General features: G+C 46.0%; 1 protein-coding gene across 3 annotated transcripts in view; it reads left to right on the top strand.

Annotated features, from left to right (window-relative positions):
• PRKAG3 (protein kinase AMP-activated non-catalytic subunit gamma 3) overlaps positions 1-21,018 on the top strand; it is a 340,336-nt gene that overhangs the window by 195,786 nt on the left and 123,532 nt on the right. For all 3 annotated transcript variants that reach the window (XR_011274756.1, XR_011274757.1, XM_069616869.1), the window contains exon 8: positions 13,943-14,001. Coding sequence is in view for 1 of the 3 variants with exons in the window: in XM_069616869.1 (XP_069472970.1) it covers positions 13,943-14,001 (59 nt within the window). In the remaining 2 variants the exon portion in view is untranslated. The remainder of the gene's footprint in view (positions 1-13,942; positions 14,002-21,018) is intronic.

Below are 21,018 nucleotides of genomic sequence, written 5' to 3'. Positions count from 1 at the left end.
GAAAATCCGGTGTGGCGGAGTCCTTAGTAAGGTCCAGAAGATCAGAGCTGTGCTTTCCCGCCTACCAGCAAAGGACAACGTGTGTCACTTTCAAAGGCTTAGAGAGAAGGAGCGTGACCCAAGGGCACCTGGCCTGGCCACAAGCTGCCTCGGTGGATCTAGCCCTCAACCTGTCATTCGCATGAAATTGAAGCCTGTAAATTAGCTTAGTTATTTGAGCACCCTATGTAGCCTGGAGGCAACGAGCTCAAGTCCCACAAGCTGACTAACTCGCCTCTTGGTGCTTTTGATAATAGGTGTTCTCATTGCCAAACTCACCTGTACTGCTTGTGTTGACTTGACTTGAGGAGGATTAAACATTGAATCAGTCGAGCCTGTGTTACAACCTGTGACCTGCCTGTGATACAGAGAGCTGCATAATGTGCATTAACCCATTGAGTTATCTTACCTTGCAAAGACAGTGGAAATACATATTGTCCATTTATGAACCATACAACAGTGTCCTTTTGATTCCAAGTTTAATAAGTATTTGTATTACTGAGTGAATACTGTGAATGTTTGTAATGTTCTTTATACTATGTGATTTTAATACTGTGTAAAGGTTTGCATTAAACATGAACACAAATAAATCAATGTTAAAAAATGTATTTGTTATACCTAATTTATTGATAGACAATGTGGTTCAGACTTCAGAAAAATACAAGACATACTTCTGCCGTATAATGTCTCCATATATAATGTCGCTAATGGCTTTTTCCGGCAACATCATGTATGGGGACATCATGTATGGGGACATATTACCCGATACCCTTCTGCCTCGCCAGATTCCATCCTGCGGCCTGGTTTCTTGAAAGATCCCTGCAGTGCGTGCCCTCCTTGGTAGGGGTGGTTAAAAATTAAATATACCTATTGGTCCTTTTTCCATAGAATACCTTTGGATCCCACCCATTGAACTCTGCTAAATAACACCTGTTTAACTCACACTTGAATATATTTATATACTGTAGTTGGAAAAAATATGTTCATCTGTGATGTTTACATTTTGTAAAATTTAAAAATGATATATTTATTTATTTATGTATTTATTTTGTCATTTGTATAGCACACCTAACCCGGATGCATCTGGGCATTGGTAGTGATTTAGCAGCTATTACCATTTTTTTTCAGCAGGTGCTCACCATATGTCATCTCAAAACAGAGCATGTTCCCTGTAGAGAACCCCCTTCTGAAGTGGTAATTTAGTTCATTGAATTACTTTGAGGTAATTTTTCTTTTAATGGGCAGCCTCCCCATATCCCTCATTACCAACCCCCTAACCGTCCACTCCCCTATCGTGGGATACAGACTGTGTGTACGGACCCAAATTATGGAACGGTCTTCCATGGGAGATTTGGAAATTGGAGATGTTCCACCAGTGTAGTAAAGTGGTAAAAACCAATCTGTTTAAATGTTGGATGGTTTTTGACCACACTCTCTTAGGAACTTGTTCTTGAAATTTATCTCCAATCCTCCCTTTTCTAGTTGCCAACTGAGCCTAAACACAATTGAGTTTGTTATGTTGCACGTTATAATACTCTCAATCAGCTCTCAATCACCCCTATAAGCCCCTTACCGCTCAACATATCCATACTGATTTTACTGTCACAAATTAATTTTGGCGAAGTATATTACCACTAAGTAATTTCAGTCGATGAAACACTCAGAAACGACTGTATATTCTTATGCCGTAATCCCAACTAACAGAGCAGTTCAGCGACTTGGCCAGCTACTATTTCAAAGCTGAACCAAACAAATTGCTTGAAAAACCCTGAGGAAGACCATAATAGGTCGAAACACTTGTTGGCTGGCAATTTTGTAATTAAACCCTTTTTGAAATCCACAAAAACACGTGACTTTGTTAATCAAGCTGACACAGGTTGAGAGTGATAAATACACGTTTTCACTTCAGAAACAAAGTAACTATTTTTACCCTTGTAAAAGAGAGTGTACTGCCAGAGGCAAAACATAGAGTTAGCATAAAAATCTGTACCAATGTATTCTTTTCCCCAGATACATTCAATCTAACTTCAGAGGCGTTTTTAGGATTTCAAGCCATGTCTCACACGTGCCTTGCTTCTGGTTATCCTGGCGGGTATTAGGGTAGGGGCCGGCCTAGCGGTGTTCTGCATCAGGTTCTTGGTGGGGGGCAGGGGGGGCAGTGCTGGGGTTGTAGGCTTCTGCATTAGGGACATAATGTCATGGTGCTGTTCTGCATGGCAGGCCATGACAACTTGTTTGGTGGCTGGGACCTGGGCTATGCCAGTGTTATAGCAGGTACCCCTTCTAAGATGTCTGCCAATATTTACAACATTGCTTGCCTAGCATGTTGGCCCATTGAGGGTTTCCCAAGCTATCATGGTGCACATGCACTTCTTTCCGGTTGAGTGGTTTCCAGGTAGTACGCAGAGGCTTGCCAATTAGAAGGCAGATGTGATATGATATGATAGGTTATTTATAACGCACTTAACACCCAGAGGTTTCTAAGAGCGGACCTGTGGATCGAACCTGTGTTGCTCCGTGTCGTCTTGCTTCCAAGGCGAGCACGATGCTACTGAGCTGTTGTATGGGATGGTAAGCCATTGCTGAACCAGAAATTCAGTCCTTAGGTTGCTCAATAGGAATATGGCCGGGCAGTATAATAAAATGTTGGCAATAAAATGAGCAACATTTGTACTGCACCGCCATCGTCCATCTATGCAGGTGAATTAGATGAAAATGGTCCAGCCCTTGGCTGGAGGTTTTTCCTCAGAAGTACGTAGTATTTTCCATCAGCAGAATTACCACCAGCGGTAAATCTTCCAAACCCCACTGGAGTGCTAAGGGACTTCATAATGCGAAACACCCCCAAACTCATAATTAAAGTGGTTTGCACAAAAGTCTAAGGCAACCGAACTGCGGATCGTTAAGCATTGAGCAAGAGCCAAGAATAAAGAACCTTGCCATACATTATTCTATGCGACCCATTTTAATAGAGTACTGTTAGAAGCAGCAACCTTGCTGTCCCTTAAAGAAAAAGAAATACATGAATTCAACCAAAATCACCATTGAGCCTCTATGGATGGCGGTGTGCACAAAAGTGGCAGTCATTTCGTTACTGCCACATTACTATGTAATACCGCATCACTGTACTACGAGTTTGGCGGTATTGTGGAACATTTACCTCCAGTAAAAAGCTGGCGGTAAAACTTCCACCTTTACTCCAAAAACAGTGGAATTATCCCAGCGGATTTACTGCCAGCAGTAATTTTACTGAAATCCCCCTGAAGTCCTACAGACTCCAAAAAAAGCAAAAATACACTTCCCTACCACCACTTGTAATCCCATAGAAAAGCCACAGGACCAAGCGGCTGCAACGGTAATTGAACTTGGGGGTAATTCAGCAGATTTACAGCCAAATTACCACCAAACTCGTAATGAGGCCCAATTGTCTTTTTGATAGAAAGTCAAGGAGCACCTTCATGTTATGTTAACTGCACTTGTTAAGCGCACCATCACCAGCTAGGGCAACGTGACGCTCAGAGGGTAAACTGCACAAGGAGCACCTTCATGTTATGTTAACTGCACTTCTTAAGCGCAACATCACCAGCTAGGGCATTGTGACGCTCAGAGGGTAAACTGTACAAGGAGCACCTTCATGTTATGTTAACTGCACTTCTTAAGTGCACCGTCACCAGCTAGGGCAACGTGACGCTCAGAGGGTAAACTGTACAAGGAGCACCTTCATGTTATGTTAACTGCACTTCTTAAGCGCACCATCACCAGCTAGGGCAACGTGACGCTCAGAGGGTAAACTGCACAAGGAGCACCTTCATGTTATGTTAACTGCACTTCTTAAGCGCACCATCACCAGCTAGGGCATCGTGACGCTCAGAGGGTAAACTGCACAAGGAGCACCTTCATGTTATGTTAACTGCACTTTTTAAGCGCTCCATCACCAGCTAGGGCAACGTGACGCTCAGAGGGTAAACTGCACAAGGAGCACCTTCATGTTATGTTAACTGCACTTCTTAAGCGCAACATCACCAGCTAGGGCATTGTGACGCTCAGAGGGTAAACTGTACAAGGAGCACCTTCATGTTATGTTAACTGCACTTCTTAAGTGCACCGTCACCAGCTAGGGCAACGTGACGCTCAGAGGGTAAACTGTACAAGGAGCACCTTCATGTTATGTTAACTGCACTTCTTAAGCGCACCGTCACCAGCTAGGGCATCGTGACGCTCAGAGGGTAAACTGTACAAGGAGCACCTTCATGTTATGTTAACTGCACTTGTTAAGTGCACCGTCACCAGCTAGGGCATCGTGACGCTCAGAGGGTAAACTGTACAAGGAGCACCTTCATGTTATGTTAACTGCACTTTTTAAGCGCACCAGCTAGGGCATCATGACGCTCAGAGGGTAAACTGTACAAGGAGCACCTTCATGTTATGTTAACTGCACTTCTTTAGCGCACCATCACCAGCTAGGGCATCGTGACGCTCAGAGGGTAAACTGTACAAGGAGCACCTTCATGTTATGTTAACTGCACTTGTTAAGCGCACCATCACCAGCTAGGGCATCGTGACGCTCAGAGGGTAAACTGTACAAGGAGCACCTTCATGTTATGTTAACTGCACTTCTTAAGTGCACCATCACCAGCTAGGGCATCGTGACGCTCAGAGGGTAAACTGTACAAGGAGCACCTTCATGTTATGTTAACTGCACTTTTTAAGTGCACCAGCTAGGGCATCATGACGCTCAGAGGGTAAACTGTACAAGGAGCACCTTCATGTTATGTTAACTGCACTTTTTAAGCGCACCATCACCAGCTAGGGCATCTAACGCTCAGAGGGTAAACTGTACAAGGAGCACCTTCATGTTATGTTAACTGCACTTCTTAAGCGCACCATCACCAGCTAGGGCAACGTGACGCTCAGAGGGTAAACTGCACAAGGAGCACCTTCATGTTATGTTAACTGCACTTGTTAAGCGCACCATCACCAGCTAGGGCAACGTGACGCTCAGAGGGTAAACTGCACAAGGAGCACCTTCATGTTATGTTAACTGCACTTTTTAAGCGCACCATCACCAGCTAGGGCAACGTGACGCTCAGAGGGTAAACTGCACAAGGAGCACCTTCATGTTATGTTAACTGCACTTCTTAAGCGCACCATCACCAGCTAGGGCAACGTGATGCTCAGAGGGTAAACTGCACAAGGAGCACCTTCATGTTATGTTAACTGCACTTGTTAAGCGCAACATCACCAGCTAGGGCATCGTGACGCTCAGAGGGTAAACTGCACAAGGAGCACCTTCATGTTATGTTAACTGCACTTGTTAAGCGCAACATCACCAGCTAGGGCATCGTGACGCTCAGAGGGTAAACTGCACAAGGAGCACCTTCATGTTATGTTAACTGCACTTCTTAAGCGCAACATCACCAGCTAGGGCATCGTGACGCTCAGAGGGTAAACTGCACAAGGAGCACCTTCATGTTATGTTAACTGCACTTCTTAATCGCAACATCACCAGCTAGGGCATCGTGACGCTCAGAGGGTAAACTGTACAAGGAGCACCTTCATGTTATGTTAACTGCACTTCTTAAGCGCACCATCAGCAGCTAGGGCAACGTGACGCTCAGAGGGTAAACTGCACAAGGAGCACCTTCATGTTATGTTAACTGCACTTCTTAACACACCATCACCAGCTAGGGCATCGTGACGCTCAGAGGGTAAACTGCACAAGGAGCACCTTCATGTTATGTTAACTGCACTTCTTAACACACCATCACCAGCTAGGGCATCGTGACACTCAGAGCATAATGTTGTATTGTGCCTGTCTGAGGTGAGGTAGCTTGAGATGTCATGTGGAATGTTTATGTGTGGATGATGGAATATTCTGAGTGAGTGTTCTGTGTAGAGGCGGTTACAGCTGGCTTGCCCTGGGTGATGGGAGCCGGTGTTGTCACAGCTTATGTCCTTTATGTCTTCATGTGGATATGTAACTAAGAACTTGGAAATAAACTTACCTGAAGAAATCTTAAAGAGCCTGGAACCTGCTTTTTAACAATGGCGACGAGTCGGTCTTTGGTAACCTACGTGCCACAACCTGATGGACTGAGGACCCTGCTGCAGGGGGTGCAGGAAGGACAAGCTACTGGAGAAGGACAACACCGCCCCCAAAAAGTCCCATCACCCAGGGTGCAGGGGGAGCCGGAGGATTAAAGCCCCATCTTTGGTGGGACCAGCGCACATAAGTAGTGGGCAAGCTGGGCCCCAGGGAGTCTTCAGGGAGAAGCCCTGACATGGCTCCCCAGAGCACAGGGGCAGGAACAGGAATTGGGCCCCATTGCAGAGGGATCAGCTCCAGGAGCAGGAAGGAGGACTGCGTCCCAGGGTTCAGGGGAAGTCCAAGAAAGAGGCCCCTTTTTGGATGGGCAGCTCCTAAGTAGGAGGCAGAGCTCTGCCCTGGCGGCTGGAGATGGCGCTGGACCAGCAGGTGAAAGATAATACTGGCAATACTGGGAAATTGATGTTGAAAGCAAACGCTGTACCCTGGTCCTCCGTGAGATGTAATGAAAAGCTAGCCCACTGGGAGGAATGTGATGCTACTCTACGTTTTTTTATTTTTTAAGTTAGAATGGCAATAGAAAAAAAGAGACGCTGCTCTGAGTTTGGGAAATGGATGTGAATTTGACATGAACAAGGAGGACTGTTTGCCTGACTACACGTGACTCCCATGTCTTGTGCACTCATAGCAATGGGGAGCTGTTGTTTTAAACGGTGTCCTTCTCACGAGACGATTGCAGGCTTTGAAGTTATGGGAGCCTGGCAGCACCGTACTGTGCTTATCGTGCACATCATGTTTTTGGCTGTGTGAAACTCTGGTGATTTATGAGCCTTTCGTGGCGAGGTCTCCTGGGAAGTGAACGACCGTTGGCCTATGAAGCTCTGCATAGCCCTGCTGAGCAGTAGTGACTGATGATGTCACACATGCAGCAGGGGGAGATGGTGAAGCGTAGAATGTTCTTTGGAATGTGCTATTGTTTGAGCTTTGTATTATAAGTGCTGTTTGCCCTTAGGATGTAAAAGGGAAAGTACTTTAAGGAATCTGATATTTGGCAAGACATGTGTCTTAGAAGGAAGGAAGCTAAATATGTGTGCAGCTATATTAAGGCAGGAATGAACAATGCTTAGAACATGGGAACCCTATGATACGAATCGGATCCAAGAGACATGGTTTGTTTAGGTGCCAAATGCTGTGGTCTCTGCTTGGCAAAAGAGACATTTTCGGCAGATTGTGATGCTGGCATGTCGCTCGGTCTCAGTTAGTGAGGCGACAGGTAGCGGCCAACAAATAAGGGGACATTTTTAGGTCATGACAGTATGGTGGGGTATAGGCTTGTGCCGAGAGTAACAGCCATAATGTTGGGTAGTTTGGAACTTTAATATACCTATTTAAAACTGACGGAGCATTTTTGCATGTTCAGGATGGTGAGTGCCTTCGTGCGCTGTGAATCTGTAGAATGGGGGCACTGCGAGGATGCAAATGAGTTTGTGTTTATAGACGATATACATGCATCTTAAACGGTGCTGTTCTGTTATGAAAATGGGTAAGTGAAACAGTGACAATATAGTGTGGTAATATGTTGTATTGAAGGGTATTTAGCATAATTCTTTTGTGGAATTGCAGGTTTCGAGTGCGAAGCACCATGGCACATGGACACTAATGTGCATATATCATTGCTGTTAGTGTAAGATGGGTGGTATGTGTATGAGTGCGATAGCTTTAATCATTTTGAGGATGTTCAGCTATATTGCACATGTCAGTAGAGCCTGTGTAAATGGCTATGGACTCATAGGTTCGCTTAAGAGCCTACAAATGGCTATGGACGTTTTAGTTCATAAAAGTGTTAGTTTTGGGGATTTTACTTACTATGAGCAACATGGTTTTGTATTCAAATGTGCACAATGCAAATGCTTTCAATGCGGTTTATGTATTGTTTACAGCATATGGTTGCAGCATTCTATGATTTTGGAATGCATGTTATGATGAATCTGACTCAGATGGGTTGGAGAGAGTCAGTGAGTGTTGGGTATTGGGTGAACTCACATTCAGCATGGAAGTGTTGCAGTGTGAAATGCATGGTTTGTTTGAATTGTTTGGGTAATGTCAGTGGGGGATATAGTTTTCCTTACATTGTTTTGGTTTGGTTTGGGTAGTTACCTGTCGTGGTAAAAGTTGAACACCCATGCGATTGTTCTAGAGTGAGGTAGCACCTCGACTCTTTCAATTAAGGATGTTAGGATTTTCTAATTTCATGTGAGGGGATTGGTCTGGTTATAGGGGTTACCTGATTCCGGTAACGGTTGAACAGTGATGAGGTTGTTCTGTGAGGGAGGTAGCGCCTCCTCTAGGGTTTTTTTTTATCCTTATCACATTGGACAGTAGGTAGCTGGTGGTAAAGGGGTAGCTGGGGACGCCTGGTAATGACCCGTTGGTATTGAGTGTGGTAAGTCCTGAGATGATGAGTACATTGTTTTCTATGTTACCTGTGGTATTTATTGTGGATTTCGTTGTATCCATGGGTTCAACAGCTTGTTTTGGGTTAGGATGTTTTCCTTGCTATAAGACCGTTTCGTTTTTACCAGTCATTGATGTTGGCATTGGGAGTGCGTGGCCACCACTCCCAATGTGTTTGGAAGGCTTGTACATCCTGGTCTGGTGTAATGAGTATGGTATTAAGACCATGGGTGTTTGTGATCTCAGTGATGTTTTATGTTTCCACTTTGTGAATCCCTGTTGGAGTGAGGTTGTGATTGTCTTTTTGGAGGCTTTGAGGTCTCAGTTCTCTAGAGTGGACGTCTAGAGGCCTGCTGGGGTTCCAGGGTGGCAGCCTGGACACCCGCGTTGTTGTAGGCGGGGGCAGGTGGTAGGAGGTGTAGCAGTCTTGTGGTTGTTCAGGAATGTAGGTGAAGTAGCCCAGTTTCAGGGTTGGCCAGGTCCTGGGGTGAGAGCCCAGTTGCTTGTTTGTGGCAGAAACAGGCAGATGGATGACAGTATTTTTGTTATTGGTACATGGAATGTAGTTTGTCAGGGTGTGATGTTCTGATGGTTGGGTTTGGCCGTGGAAGTGTCTGTCTGCCAGTTGAGTGTTACGTGTGCGTATATCTTGGAAGGCGGTAGTTGTGTTGTTCTGGTATGTGACTTGTTCTGTGCATGTATGGTTTAGTAAAGGAGGGAGGTGTGGTGTATTGTGCCTGTCTGAGGTGAGGTAGCTTGAGATGTCATGTGGAATGTTTATGTGTGGATGATGGAATATTCTGAGTGAGTGTTCTGTGTAGAGGCGGTTACAGCTGGCTGGCCCTGGGTGATGGAAGCCGGTGTTGTCACAGCTTATGTCCTTTATGTCTTCATGTGGATATGTAACTAAGAACTTGGAAATAAACTTACCTGAAGAAATCTTAAAGAGCCTGGAACCTGCTTTTTAACACATAAACCTGTACAGAAGCAATAACAAAAGGTCGCGAAGAAGCACAGGCTGAAAACAAAAAGGTCTTCAGGGTGTGCCGAAAAGACAGGTGGTCAACAATCACCCGCAGGGACAAAGCGGTGGAGTTCCATAACTGAGCCGTGGCCACAGAGAAAGAAAGGCCTCCGACACAGGAGAGTTTGAAATGGGGGACAAGAATCCAGAGTGCGGTAGAAGAACGTAAAGAACGGGAGAGAACGTACTCATTGAATTTAACTTGTAGATATCCGTGCCCGGTTTTATAGAAGGCCCTATGGATGATGCACACGGCTTAAAACATTATCCGTTTTGCCACAGATAGCCAGTGCAGAGCGTCCAGAATGGGGGGAGCAGAGGCAAGGCGGGCATACATTCATGAACCATAGACATCCGATCCCACCCGCCAGTCAACTCCCACCAATTACTGCTCATATTGATCGACTGTAATGTTACACTGCCCTGCTGCAAATTGTGCCCCTTTACCTGTCTCCCTATTAACCCACTGATGTACAGCGCTCGGCTGCTTCTCGACGCTAAGTCTGTGCTGGATATAGGACGTGTGCAGTGCCCTTTTCTATCCAAGAAAAGCACAATTAGCAGTTATGCAACTCCCTTCCCAAAGCATCCTCTCTGCATATACAGATGTCAGAAAAAATGTTCCATTCCCTGTTACAACTATAATTCACAAAGATCATTCTTTGACTATTGGCTTCAGGTAAGTGTGAACCACGCCTGAGTGCCTTGATCAAGGAAAACAGACATCATTTCATTGATTCTAATGACGTATATAAGAAGAGAACAGACTATGAATGGAGCGGGAGCTCCCACGGTGGGAGGAGAGCAAGTGCTATGCCGAGGCGAGCCGCTGTAGCATCGTCTTGGAGGGTCGGAGCCACGTCAAGCCGCGGAGCCAGAGCTGACGTGCAGAGTGAGAAACCTGCTAGCTGGAGGCTGGGAGGTCAGTACCTTGACTGAGCAAGAGGCTCCGGTCAAGGAGAAGGAGAGGATGGAAAGAAAACCGTCTACTTGGGTGGCGTGACCACTGAAAGCAGTGGTTGGCCTGGTGCCCAGCAACCGACGCCGAGACCCAAGAGAAGAGAGTAGCCTGAGGTCCTGCCGACAAGCGCCTTTTCTCACCACGAGAGGTACGGATGGGGAAAGAGACGCTACAGATGGTTGGAGGCGAGTGAGATTTATGACACAGGTTTGATTGATAAAGTGGATGTAATAGACACCTGGCCCCACTAAACCAGAGAGAAAGGAAACAATGTGATTGTGGAAGGCTGGAATAACCGCCCAAAGTTATGCAACTGTGGTTGTGCAAACAGGCACTACGCAAGGAAGTTTCCACAGTTGAAGTTGGGAAATAAGCAGGTTCAGCCTTGAATCCAGGCAAGGCAGGAATTGGGGGTCATTCCCCCACATGAAGCCATACATTATAATCCCTACCATCTCTTTCTTGAAGTCATGCGCAGTGTTTCTTCGCCATCGAGTTCGATATCACCGTTTAGGGAATTCCGTAGCAGAGGGCGCGATTGTGGATAACAGATTTGAGAGGCACTGGGGCAGGAAGCAATGGGTGGTTGGGCAATTACCTGTAGGCTGTCAAGTCGTCAGGGCGTGGATGGGGAATGGGTTTGGGAACGATATGATTAGACCAGTGGCCTTCAAACCCAGAGACTTGGCTCCACAGGGGGCCTGAAGGATGTCCAGGGGGACCCAAACTCTTTAAAAAGGGATTAAGAGGACTGTTTTTAATATAGCATACAAGGAGATTTTCTACTGTTTATATTATCTGTGAAACACAGTCACCTTAATTATTTTTAAAACAGACTGGGGCCCTGTGGATAACCTTTAGGTGGGTGGTGGGGGTGTTTCCAGGGGTGGCGGAGGCGGAGGGGGAGGGATCAGCGGGAGGAGGAAGAGGTGGGGGTGTATGAAAACGTTTGAATACCACTGGATTAGATCGTCCTACTCCTGAAAAAAATGCAAAATATGTTCGGCCATGTTTTGGGCGACGACCCAGTTCTAGGAATGGATTGTACTACACATATGAACATGCTTGAAAGTTGTTCTGAAGGTGGGGGTTGGGTGGGCACAAGTCCAGATTCCAATCATTGGCCTGGAGCTTGTTTACTTGCACTGAGTGAGAGTTTAGTTCCACCTCAACAATATGACTGCGAGGCCCAAATAACAGTAATTCTTCACGTCAAGATCTATGCGTTCGGCTTCTATGGACTAGGAAGTCTTGAAACAAAATAAAACGGATCATTTGCGTACAATTTTATTGAACTGTCCACATCACGACGTCAGCACTGCATCCAAACCAATGCAGTAAGAATTCATCCTCCGAGGCGCTGTTACAAGTCTGCCTTGTCCCTGGTAGCAGCAAAGACGGATAAGGACAAGGAAGGTGGAACGTGCAAGGTCCTTTCTTCTAAGCGTTTATTTATGGAAGCTAATGGCAGGGCTTCAAAGACTGATATACCAGGAAGAATAATCAAAGTTCCAGCAGGGGCCTTGCAATAAGTGTTTCATGGAGTACCAGTGCCTCCTAGTGGACAAATGTGAAAGGTGCGAATCTGCTGATAAACTACTTTCTTTTCATCATCTATGGAAGCCATAATTTGTTTTTACTTATACAGCGCAGTCATGCTGGATTCTTGCACTTTGCAAACATTGGGCCTCGTTACATGTTGGAGGTAAATACTCCACTTCAAGTTCAAAATCGGAATTTGGCAGTCTCTGTTGCTGACAACTGTCGCTCTGCCTGCCAGGCTCGGGTGGACTGCGGAGCAACAGGGCAAGGCCCCAAAGGGCTGGACCGATAGGTCAGAATGGGCTAATGTAGGGTAGGGCAATGCCTTCGAGCACCCCGCCGTGGAGCTGGCCGTATTCACCAGTTGGTTTATTATAGATGGATCCGCTATTTGCAGGGAGAAGGCCGCTTACGTGTAGACTAATGTGTAGGGAGTGGTCTCTGTGCAATGTTGATTCTTTTTGTGTGGATTAGTTTAGTTTAGTTTATTATTTATATAGCGCGCCGCTTGGCCCTGGGGCATCCAGGCGCTTGACATGAATCCACAATTGTGAGCGTGTTACAGGCAGGAGTTACAGGCATGGTAGGCAAATGTTACAGTCATGGTAGGCAAATGTTACAGGCATGGTAGGCAAATGTTACAGGCATGGTAGGAGTAGGTAAATAGTGCTTGAGTAGGTGAACATTGGATGAGATAAGGACGTTGTGATACAGTTGCTGAAAATATACACATCGTACCGTAGTTACAGACAAAATACAAATGATGACGTATTTGCACGGTATGGGTTTTTGTGCACAATTGTGTTGTAATAAGTCGGCGATTTAGGCTTCTTTGGCCAGCAGCCAAGTTTTGGCACTATGTCTGAAACGGTGGAAGGATGGTTCCACTCTCAGGTCGGTAGGTAGTGAGTTCCAAAGTTTTGCGGCAAGCGCTGGGAAGCTTGTGCCGCCTGCTTTTTGGAGCTTAAATCTAGGGATATCTAAACAGTGGGTTTGGGCTGATCTGGTTGGGCGGGATGGCGTATGGTATGTGAAGTTATCCGAGAGGTATCTAGGTGCTTGGTTGGCTAGGCATTTGTGTGTGAGAGAGAGAGTATTTTATATTCGATTCTCTGAGGTATAGATAGCCAATGACAGTCACGTCTGATAACAGAGATGTGCTCGTGTTGGGGTATGTTCATGGCTGCTCTTAGTGCGTTGTTCTGTATAACTTGAAGCTTGGAGGTGTAAATAATGCATGGACATCTTGGTGGTCCATAGTTTCCATTCATGTTTATATCAAAACTTGAAAACAAAAGGAAGTACCACCAGTCGTGTTAGTGCATGGCGCAAGGCATGTACATGGATTCCTATGCAATCCGCTTCCTGTTTACAGGTGCAAACCGCATGCAGATTCCATAGGAATAGAAAGCGTCTCCGCCTGCTTCAGAATCAGATGCTGGCGGCGATGCTGTCAGATAGGTGACTTCGAAGTGGGTGGCATAATTGATAAGGGCGTTGCTGTCAGATATGTGGCGTCAAAGTGGGTGGCATAATCGGGCATTTCCATCCACTATGTCACAAATCCACCAAAATCAAAGGGTGCATAACATTTTTACTATGTTTTATACACACCATACGTATACGCCATTGCAACTAAACTAACCTCCAATGTATTTTTAAATGCTTGTTTTTCACAAATGTCCCTAACATGTACCGAAGGTGCTATTCAGATTCTAAAAATGTGTCTATTTTTATTTTCCTGCCTGCCCTTGTATTTTGTCTGTCCAGGCCTGCTGCCTCCCTTTGCTCTGTCTCTCTATATTTGTGTGCCTCTTACTGTGCATGTATTTAAGTGCCCTTCTGTATATCATTTTTCTTTTGTTTCTCCCCCTAGGTATGTTAACCATCACAGACTTCATCAACATCCTGCACCGGTACTACAAGTCCCCACTGGTGAGTCCACCCCCCTCGCCCCGCTCAGACTGCAGTCCCAGGGACGACATCAGGGCCTTTCATCCTTTTCAAACAAAGGGGCCCTCAAGCCTCGGGGGTCCCCTGGCAACAGCCCCAATACTGCCAGTCAGAAATATAATTACACAGCAATTATATTCCTTTATATATTACTTACGTTCTGGGGCTTATAGTGTGCGCTTTGCAGCGCTCGCCTTACAACCTGCGTTTGATGGAGCCTGTCCAGCTGTCAATTCCATTGGGGAACACAGAAGTGTTATCACCTCGTTGCCTTTCAACACCAATTCATCCACATCAGCCACTTGCTGACAAAGAAGGATTCATAGCTATTTATAGCTATCGTCTGGGGAGGATAGCTCAGCGGCAACATGCTCGCCTTGGAAGCAAGACGACAGGGAGCAACACAGGTTCGATCCCCGGGTCCGCGCTTAGAAACCTCTGGGTATTAAGCGCGTTATAAATAACCTATCAACATATTCAGCGGGCATTCAGTGTTTCCGCTCAATGTCTAGTTAATAATCGACCGCTGTTAACCTTATCTTTATGTCCATTAAAATGTACGCCCCTCACGGGTGCCTCAGACTGCTTTCCGCTCTTAGAAAAGGGTGGGCCCAACCATCATCCTGAAATTGTCTCCCACACCTGTTCAGCCGTGCTGGATGTCTCTCCTCGGCCTGATGCGGGTGGCAGAGTGTGTGTAAGAATGGCTGTTAACACGTCCTCTGGCACATAACAGCCCTCATAGCTTGTTTGTGGATATAGTTGGGTGCCCCTGTTCTGCACTGCAGAGGTAGATAGTTGCATGTCCTACTGAGGATGCAAGCACTTATAGAGCATGCGTGCAGAGGTGAGGGGGGGGTAGCTCAGGGGCAATGCGTTTGTCTTGGCAGCGCAACACGGGTTGGAATCCCGATCCCACGCTTAGACACCAATCTCTGGTATTAAGCGAGCTATAAAAACAAACGATTATAATTATAACCCACCTCTAGGCACTGATCTAGCATGTAGCAACTGCCTGTGCTCAGACTGGCTGGATTAGGAATGTTCGAATAACTTTAAATGTGTAAAGGCAGTTATTTATGTATGAGCTCTGTAACGCAACCTAGAACATAGAATCTGTCCCCTCCTATAGACAAGGTCGGACTGGGACAAGAAATTAGCACGCACAACGAAATAAAAGTGCCCACAAAATAAAATCCCTCCAAATCTCGGCAATTTGCAACATTTTCCAGTACTCCATTTGAGAGAATGGTGGAAGGGCCAGCACAAACAAGGGGGCTTCTGGGAGTTTCTCTACTACCGGCCTATATCCCGGGTGAGAGCCTCAACCAGAGTCTTTAGCTCACCATCTTTTCACAGAAGAGAAATGTCCACTACATATCAGTCTTTGTCCTTGCCAAGGGCAGTCCAGCACCGAAATGCCTGGCAATTTTCTTCTGAACAAGAGTACCAACAGCAACCCCAGATGCATGTTTCGGCCTGATTGGGCCTCGTCAGTGAGGTAGAGCTGTGCCTCTCTAAAAAACAGTGACCAAGGCATTCACGTCTGGATTACCCTAGTAGCTTAGGGTGAAAACCCAAAGCTACTTAAAATGCAAAAGCAAGGGGGGCTCTGGGAGTTTCTCCACTATCGTCCTATATCCCGGGATAGAGCCTCATCCAGAGTATTTAGCTCACCATCCTTTCACAGAAGAGAAATGTCCACTACATATCAGTCTTTGTCCTGCCCAGGGGCAGTCCAGCACCGATTTGTGGTTGTTGCATAACATAACATAATAGATTAAATAAAAAACATCCTCAGAACCAAAGGGAGTCAGTCACACAGTAGTGCAGGGATCTGCAGTAGTGCAGGGATCTGCTCGCCAGAAGTTTCGGATGACAAATCCCATCAGCCCTAGCCAGCATAGTCAATGGCGAGTGATCATGGGAGTTGTAGTCCAAAACGTCTGGAGAGCCACCGGTTGCAGACCCCTGAGTGTAAGCTGACTTTGCTGCCCCAGAACTGCATAAGCAGACCATTCCTTGTGAGGAGTGTGTATGCCAATCTTTGCTCATTAGTAAAAACACGCCGCTAATCCAGCTGTTTTCCTCCTTTTCACTATCAGCCTCACCAGCTACAATAGGCGTGAAATATAAGGAGCTGCTTCATCTCTAGGCATAATGGGGCTCCAGACCTTCTCGCACAAGGCCTACTGGGTTGTGATGGAATGGAGCTCCGCCAGTTCATGGTATTCTCACCAATCAGTCGATTCACATTGTGGCCCGCCCGAGGTTGCAGATCACTGAGTACTAGGAATTTTAAGGCATGGCACAGACGTTAATATTACACTTCATAATCTTCATTGCCACTTTGCCAACCACCTTGCACAGAGAACTTATGCAGACCGTACAACTTGTCATTTTTATTCACAATTTCTTTCTGTACCTGTATATATTATACATATATGAAGCCCGTTCAGTACCGTTTTTATTATTTGCATATTGATAATTGTGCTTTTGCTTTTTACTATTATAAATGCAACACTACAAGTCTCAGAATGCATAAGAGAACAAAATGTGTGTGTGTGTGTTTGTGTGCGTGCGTGTCTATGTCGGAAAAACATGATGCTGCATGCACATAGGCACATAATTGTTCATACTGTTTGATATTTTTCTTGATAGGACCAAGTGACTCTGCTCCCTCCTCGCCCATTGGTATTTGTGCGCGCTGCTCCCTTGCCGTGTAAACACACACCTTCCGCTCTCATTTCACTGTTTGGCATCTACCTTGGAGCATCTGCCTTCCTCCCCGGTGGCCAAGCACCTTACCTGTGCTCTCTTATTTATTTTATTTATTCTGCATTTGTAAGGTGCTTATACATCAAGTAAATTGTGTTTCAAAGCGCCCACAGGACAACAGGGAAGGAACATGATATGATATGATTGGTTATTTATAACGCACTTAATACCCAGAGGTTTCTAAGCGCGGACCTGGGGATCAAACCTGTGGTGCTCCATGTCATTTTGTTTCCAAGGCGAGCACGTTGCCCCTGAGCTATCCTCCCGAGACATGGGAATGAAAGGCAAATATAACAATGAAAGAGAGAGGCGGTCCTACTAGGCCTTGTCAATGTGTGGGCTGTTTTTGATTTTCAACTATGCATGTTTAATTTAGTTTAGTTTAGTTTAGTTGATTATTTGATAATGCGCTCCAAACCCAGGGGTAGCCGGGCGCAGCAGATACAAGAATACTTAAAGGATAGTTCCGGGACTTTTTTTTTATTGTCCCCACGGGTCGGTCATGTGTTTGTAAGCATAAATCGGTAGATCGTAGAAAACTTTCCTATGGACCTTACCCGACTTTTCGCCCATTATCGCACTCGAAATCAGCCTCCATTTTGTGATAATCCTATCATTTCCCCACATCTACCTGGCTCACCTGCCTTTGCGGCACTAAATCAAATCCCCCGCCCCTGAGCCTGACATCAGCAGACGCGTACTGCCCATTTCAAGCACGTCTCGTGTCAACAATCGCTGCGCCTCAGCTATTGACGTGTCGCCATGGAAATGGCAGGACGCCTCTTTCCCCAATAGGTATAAACAGACCGTTTCACAACACACAGCAGCAGATTTTCGATTCCATTCCTCTCTCTGTGTTACTTTGAGTATTCTGTGACTCGTTTCAGTGCTCTGCTCAGCTACCTTCGCCGCTTGTAGCCCGTGTGAACACCTGTACCATCTCTGTAAATTATTTTACTATCTTTACCGCACAATGGCCACAATAATGCCGTATATGTACGAGCCCGAGTACACCGAGGAGGAACTACTGGAAAGGCAAGCACACGAAAACGATGGGGATTCGGACGGCAGTTGGGAGGACCAGTCAACGGATGAAGAGCCTGGACCATGTCGCATGGACGGCGTCTCCACCTGGTGCACGTGCAATCGGTGCGAGCTAATGCCCACTGAGGAGGAGAACTGCTGCTGCCGTGAAAATTCCGGGTGCTTGGCCTACATTTCGGAAAGCGAGCAAAGTCTGCAGGAAGGCGAGCAAAGTCCGCAATGCATCACCGAGCTGCCAGAGTTCAGGGAAGCCTGCCTCTCACGGACCGTGTTGAGGATGATGATGGTGCTTATGCACGAACTTCGCGGCACTGTTCGTCCGCGTAATCCGAGTAACGAGTAAGTATACTCTGTTTGTGATGTCAGTGATGCCACTACTATTTCATGGTCGTCTCCCACATATAAAATTACATCTACATATCATTCGAACGCATGTAAATTGGTTCCATATAGTGCATTTTCTAGATATAATGTTTTTCTAAGAAAAATGACATGTTTTACCTGAATCGACATTGATAAGAAAGTTTTGTCAGTTTAATACAGTTTGCATCTTTTTTTTTTCACAGGTGGTACAGGCTGGTGGCCTATCGTTGCTTCACTTGGTGGCTTCACGGGAGGCTCGGACACCGCGTTCGGAGAGTAATACCTGCCTGTGCGGTACTTGCCATTAGACAACATTTCCCCAGTGACAGTGGACAATATCGTGGATTTTCCCTCGATGTGCTGCAACCTCAACTTTACAATGTCTAATGTTTATTATTTATTTTTAATTAAAATCTAAAATAAAGCCCAACATATATTTTAACAATGGTTGTTTTGATTTTTTAAATGAATCTAGTGTGTCTCCGTTGAATAGCCTTCCAGTGCCTTGTCTTGTCACACCACATGTCTCCGGCCAGCATCCGCCCTCACGCTGGCCGCACACCTTCAATCCACATAACCGTTGAACCCATATATGCAGCAGTCATACATATATTATTTTGTGGGTTGGCATCAACCGTTGGCAATAAAAAGCCATTGGATTTTATTGATACAAAACATGGTTATAGGTAAATAATAAATATGGTGGATCATAATAAATCCTCTTTTTGGGCACCGGGTACAGAGATGACCCCCATATATTCTCCTGGGAGGGTGAGGTATTTATAAACTCACCCCCCTGCCTTCCATGTAGTAGATCCTGCAGCCATCCTCTTACATTCAGTTAGATGGCCTCTCCTTGGTGAGGCCCTGCGGCAAACGGGTCTTGTCTGCACGACCACCGCCCCAATCCACCCCCCGCCCTATCAAAGGCAGTTCGCACTAGGGTACTTGTGCCGCTGGCAAGTGGAGCTGTCAGGGAGCGATAAAGGCCAAGAGGTGCCAAAGACCATGTACACTTCAAAGTGGTCGATAGAGCATGGGTTGTTGTTCCCATGTCTACCTCCAGACCCCGTGTCTCCTGCCAAGCATCCCCCCTCACGCTGGACGCCCCCCTGCAATCCACATAAGTGTGTCTCCATTCACGCGTCTTCCTGTGTCTTGTCTGCACGACCACCGCCCCAATCCACCCCCCGCCCTATCAAAGGCAGTTCGCACCGGGGTACTTGTGCTGCTGGCAAGTGGAGCTGTCAGGGAGCGATAAAGGCCAAGAGGTGCCAAAGACCATGTACACTTCAAAGTGGTCGATAGAGCATGGGTTGTTGTTCCCATGTCTACCTCCAGACCCCGTGTCTCCTGCCAAGCATCCCCCCTCACGCTGGACGCCCCCCTGCAATCCACATAAGTGTGTCTCCATTCACGAGTCTTCCTGTGTCTTGTCTGCACGACCACCGCCCCAATCCACCCCCCGCCCTATCAAAGGCAGTTCGCACCGGGGTACTTGTGCTGCTGGCAAGTGGAGCTGTCAGGGAGCGATAAAGGCCAAGAGGTGCCAAAGACCATGTACACTTCAAAGTGGTCTATAGAGCATGGGTTGTTGTTCCCATGCCTACCTCCAGACCCCGTGTCTCCTGCCAAGCATCCCCCCTCACGCGGGACGCCCCCCTGCAATCCGCATAATGCCACGACATATACACGTCATTCATTCACAAACCCACCCCTGTTTCGAATTCTTTATAACCCACTTCATATTTCTAATGAGAACTTCTTTGCGCTTTGCTAGTCAACCCGTGAAGGTGCTGGTTATCTGCTCTTCGTCTCTGTGAACTTCCGTGACCACTTTGAGCAAACTCGTCAGTTTGCAACCTGTGAACTGCTCCCTGTTCTACGACAAGAAACTACTCTGATCCCTGCATCTAACTGTTTGTTCGTCACGGTAAGTCCATGTACATAATCATTTTGCGTCCAATTTTTTAATTTATATCTATTTGCTAGTAGTCATCAAATTGCATCCATGTTTTCTTTTCGTTCACGACAGTACATGCAAGGAACTAGTCACATGTTCTGAGTTTAGTCAAATTACTTTTTCTATTTTTTCAAAGTTATTGAAATACTTATCCGCATGTGAATAACGTGTATAGTTCCAAGAACCAAAACGAACCTTGCATTGAACCTTTTATGTGTCATTTAATGTTTTAACACATTGGTATTCATAGAGAATTGTTGATCTTTACTTTTCAGAACTTTCCATAATGCCTGCCTGTTCCATTGGCGGTTGCCCTTCGAAGACCCATAACAAATCTGAAGGTACTATAATGCATGTTTTCCCTAAGACAATAGATCAGATAAGAGAATGGGTCCGATATTGCGGATATCCAGCCTCTGAGCTAGAAAGTAGAGTCCTAGAAGTCTTTGCGGACAAGAGGGGTGATCGATATCGCATCTGCAGCAGGCACTTTAGCCCAGAAATGTACTCCACATCATTGCTAATAAAGAAGAAAACACCGCGAGCGAGGCGAAAATTGCTCTCAACCGCTATTCCAACTCTATTCGTCCACATCCCTCCACTGGTGAGTCAAGTTTACGGATTTAGCTCTCAGCCTTGCGGTAGTGTGTAGCATTAGCTAACCATAATTTCCCCATTTATGTATCCACTCAATATGAAGGCGGAAGATTCTCCATCCGTGTCGTTACTGCAGTCATCAGCCACTTCAAGCGCCTATCGGGTAATCTTACTTAGCTATTCTGCCACTGACTTGTTTTAGGCATGTAAATCAATAGTTTTAATTTATCGTGTAATTATTTTACCTAATGGTA

Source organism: Ambystoma mexicanum, chromosome 9 (genome assembly GCF_040938575.1).
Source record: "Ambystoma mexicanum isolate Mex_15411 chromosome 9, UKY_AmexF1_1, whole genome shotgun sequence".
Lineage (NCBI taxonomy): Eukaryota > Metazoa > Chordata > Amphibia > Caudata > Ambystomatidae > Ambystoma > Ambystoma mexicanum.
The sequence above is the reverse complement of the archived record's forward strand: the minus strand, read 5'-3'. Positions and strand labels throughout refer to the sequence as shown.